This window comes from Ammospiza caudacuta, unplaced genomic scaffold, assembly GCF_027887145.1.
Source record: "Ammospiza caudacuta isolate bAmmCau1 unplaced genomic scaffold, bAmmCau1.pri scaffold_39, whole genome shotgun sequence".
Classification (NCBI taxonomy): Eukaryota; Metazoa; Chordata; class Aves; order Passeriformes; family Passerellidae; genus Ammospiza; species Ammospiza caudacuta.
This window is the reverse complement of record NW_026683124.1, coordinates 1,459,986-1,464,247: the sequence shown is the minus strand read 5'-3', so window position 1 is coordinate 1,464,247 and position 4,262 is coordinate 1,459,986. Positions and strand designations below refer to the sequence as shown.

Below are 4,262 nucleotides of genomic sequence, written 5' to 3'. Positions count from 1 at the left end.
CCCAAAGAAACTCTGAACAGGTCAGAATGACAGACCATCTCTCCTCAGTCTGCATTCATCTCCTTGACCCAGGGAACTCACTCTGTTCTCCCTGAGGGCCTCAGACATGCTTATGTTTTTATATCCAAAAACAACCAGCAGAGACATGGGGGGAGCTTATAAAGAAAACCTCAGAACTCTTAAACATTAAAGACCATGTCTGTGTGTTACCAAGGAGGATGTATGGGAAATGGCCTTGATTTTGTTTACAGGTACCTCCCCTAAGTCTTTACTGTCTTTCTTCATGAACAGGTCCCCATGTGCAGCCCCAGCAAATGTCCAACAGCAGCTCCATCAGGCACTTCCTCCTGCTGGCATTGGCAGACACGCGGCAGCTGCAGCTCCTGCACTTCTGCCTCTTGCTGGGCATCTCCCTGGCTGCCCTCCTGGCCAACGGCCTCATCATCAGCGCCGTAGCCTGCGGCCACCACCTGCACACGCCCATGTTCTTCTTCCTGCTCAACCTGGCCCTCACTGACCTGGGCATGATCTGCACCACTGTGCCCAAAGCCATGCACAATTCCCTCTGGGACACCAGGGACATCTCCTACACAGGATGTGCTGCTCAGCTCTTTTTCTTTATGTTCTTCATTGGAGCAGAGTTTTATCTGCTGACCATCATGTGCTATGACCGCTATGTGTCCATCTGCAAACCCCTGCACTACGGGACCCTCCTGGGCAGCAGAGCTTGTGCCCACATGGCAGCAGCTGCCTGGGCCAGTGGCTTTCTCTATTCGCTGCTGCACACAGCCAATACATTTTCCCTGCCCCTATGCCATGGCAATGCCCTGGGCCAGTTCTTCTGTGAAATCCCACATATTCTAAAGCTCTCCTGCTCCAAATCCCAACTCAGGGAAGTGGGACTTCTTGCTGTCAGTGCCTGTTTGGTATTTGGCTGTTTTGTGTTCATTGTTTTCTCCTATGTGCAGATCTTCAGGGCTGTGCTGAGGATCCCCTGTGAGCAGGGACGGCACAAAGCCTTTTCCACCTGCCTCCCTCACCTGGGTGTGCTATCCGTGCTTATCAGCACAGCCACATTTGCCTATTTGAAGCCTCCCAACATTTCCTCCCCATCCCTCGATGTGGTCCTGTCAGTTCTGTACTCAGTGGTGCCTCCAGCCCTGAACCCCCTCATCTACAGCCTGAGGAACCAGGAGCTCAAGGCTGCAGTGTGGAGACTGATGACTGCATGCTTTCAGAAACATTAAACTGCTGGGCAATATCTGCAAATAACTTGTAATCAAAGTCATCTTTGCTACTTCTTTTAGGCTAAACTGTGGAGGTTCTTTTCCTTTGTTTTATGTTTAAATATAGTCCAGAAAAAATGTCATTGTTTCTGCCATTTCCCTTTTTTTATTTTTTCTCTCCAACTTGCCTGTGGCCACAGACTGTGTCAATGAGGGGCTGCACTCTGGGTGACTTTAAAGGAAATAAAGGAACTCCCAACCAAGTTTTCTGCAGAGATGCCCTTTTGTTGCCTTCTCTGGAGCTGCAACAGCAATGTCTTTGTGCAGAGCTGGGGGCAGATCAGTGCTGGCACAGCAGCTGTGCCCAGCAGCAGCAGCAGCACTTGGTGTTGCCAGTGCTGCTGCCGTGGCCCTGCCCCACTGCCCTGGTGGCCCTGGTGTTGCTGCAGGGCCTGAGTGCTCTCGGGGCTGGGCACAGCCCTGGGGGTGGCAAACAGCATGGCTGGGGCTCCGCAAGGGCCCTAGGGCAGACAAGAAGGAGCAGCAGAGCAGGGGCTTATCCATCCCCAGTTTGCTGCACAGTGCACGGCAGTGTCCCAGTGTCCTCATGGAGCTGCCAAAAACATCCCCCCCTCTGCAGCCCTGGCCTCTCCCCCAGCTCACACAGGTGCCCCATCCTTGCAGGCACAGACACGGCAGCACTGGCTCAGCAGCCCCTGTTTGCATTGCACACAGCAGGCAGGAGCACCCCCATGCTGTTGGTGTGGGGACATGAACCTGAGGGAGCACAAATGCCATCAGCCCCTGGGGCCAGCAAGGGCTGGGGGACACCAGGGAAACCACTCAGCCTTTTCGTGGCCTCTGCAGTCAGCCAGAAAGTTTGTTCCCATCAGCTGGGAGTTTCCTGTCCCACTGCAGACGCTGTTGCTCAGAGCCAGGGCTGCCTGGCAGCCACCCCAAAACTGCCCTGAGCAAGTATTCTGCTTCACCCTTGCTTTCTCTCCTCTTTCTTGTTCCAGATTTCTCCCTCTTGCCCAGCCCTGTTCTCTCCCCTGCAAACAGCCAATCCCTGTTTGCCCTTTCCTCTCTGGCCCCACTCCCCATTGCAGTTCCTGACTTGGCACCATGGGAACGTCCCTTGGGCAGCAGGATCATCCTACAAGTGCTGCAGGAATTGTCTGCAGGCTCCTGCAGTGCCTGGTGCTGCTCCCTTGCCAGAGGCACCCCAGGCCAGGGGGGCACATCTGGGCTGCTGTGTCTGGCTCTGGGGCTCCCTGTTCTGGGCAGTGAGGAGGAGCTGCAGAGGCTCTGCAGGACTGACAGGATGGGCTTTGGGGCTGGCAGGAGAAGCTGAGGGACCTGGGCTGCTGGAGCTTCTGAAGAGGAGGCCCAGGGCTCATCCTGCAACTGCTCCAACTGGGGTTCCAGAGAATCAAAGAATGAGCAAGGTTGGAAAAGACCTTGGAGATTATCAAGTCCAACCTGTGCCCTGACATTGCCTTGTCTCTCTGAGCCTCCTCTTCTCCAAGATAAACAACCCCAGCTTCCTCAGCCACTCTTCTCAGGACTTGTGTACCAGACCCCTCCCCAGCCTTGTTGCCCTTCTCTGGAAATGCTCCAGTCCCTCCATTTCCCTCCTAAATTGGGGGCTCAGAACTGCAAACAGCACTTGAGGTGCTGCCCAAGCAGTGCTGAGCACAGGGGAACAATCCCTGCCCTGCTCCTGCTGGCCACACCATTCCTGATCCAGCCAGGAGCCATTGGCCTTCTTGCCCACCTGGGCACTCTGCTGGCTCATGTCCAGCCTGCTGTCCATCAGTCCCTGCAGGTCCCTTTCTGCCTGGCTGCTCTCCAGCCACTCTGTCCCTAGCCTGTACTGCTGCAGGGGTTGTTGTGGCCAAAGTGCAGGACCCAGCACTTGGACTTGTTAAACCTCACCTTGTTGGATTTGGGCCCTGGATCCAGCCTGTCCAGGGCCCTCTGCAGAGCCCTCCTACCTCCATCCTCCATCAGATCCAAACTCACACCCAATTTGGTGTCATCTGCAGATTTGCTGATCTTGGACACAATCCCCTCATCCAGACCATTCCATGCAGACATTGGAATCCACACTGGCTGGCTCTGATCCCTCGGCCATCCTGTGGGTGCCCTGTGATGGCACTCAGGGTGATCTGTTCCATAACCTTGCCAGGCACCCAGGTCAGGCTGACAGTCCTGGTGTTCCCCAGATCCTCCTTCCAGCCTTCTTGGGGATGGGCTCACACTGGCACCTCCAGTCCTCTGGGACCTCCCTGCTGAGCCAGCTCTGATGGTAAATGGTGGAGAGCAGCTTGGGGAGCTCTTCCACAGCTCCCTCATCCCTCTAGGATGGATCCCATCTGCTCCCAGAGACACCTGTGAGCATCTGAGTGGCTCAGCAGGTCCCCAGCTGCTTCCTCCTGGATTACAGGGGGGCTGTTCTGCTCCCTCTGCCCTTCCACCAGCCCAGGAGAACGCTTGTCCTGAGGACAACTGGAGTTAGTCTTGAAAACTGAGGCTAGGCAGAGGTTAAGTACCTCAGCCTTTTCCTCATCTATGGTAACAATATCCCCCCAACAAGGAATGGAGGTTTCCTTACCCCTCCTTTTGCCATTAATGTATTTATAAAATAATTTTCATTAACCTTCACAGAAGTGGCCACGTTAAGTCCTGATTGCACTTTCACCTCTCCAGTTTTCTTTCTGCATTACCTAGGAACATCCTCAAACATTTCCTGAGTTGCCTGCCTGTCCTGCATTTGGCTACATAATGATTTTATCATTTAAGGGGTATAATTTAATTTGCTCCCTGCCCAGCCAGGCCACTCATTTTCCTTGGTAGCTCACTTTTGGACTGTTGCTGTTCCTTCAAAATTTCTTTCTTGAAAGGTGTCCATCCTTCCCGGACACGTTTGTTTTTAAGGGCTGCTTTGTTCTTAAGGGCTGATTTTAAAAATCAGTACCTGAGGTCGTAATCCCCAAATCAATCCTGTATAGGTCAAAGTCTGCTCTCTGTAAC

The 4,262-nt window shown here is 53.8% G+C and overlaps 1 protein-coding gene across 1 annotated transcript; it reads left to right on the top strand.

The window, feature by feature from the left end:
- The first annotated feature begins 314 nt into the window (after positions 1 to 314).
- Positions 315 to 1,247, top strand: LOC131571875 (olfactory receptor 14C36-like). Its single transcript, XM_058824629.1, has one exon. The coding sequence runs from the start codon at positions 315 to 317 to the stop codon at positions 1,245 to 1,247; it is 933 nt and encodes a 310-aa protein (XP_058680612.1).
- The last annotated feature ends 3,015 nt before the right edge of the window (positions 1,248 to 4,262 follow it).

Excerpts from the sequence above, each read along its gene's own strand:
- LOC131571875 (XM_058824629.1), top strand. The coding sequence starts at position 315 with ATGTCCAACAGCAGCTCCATCAGGCACTTCCTCCTGCTGGCATTGGCA.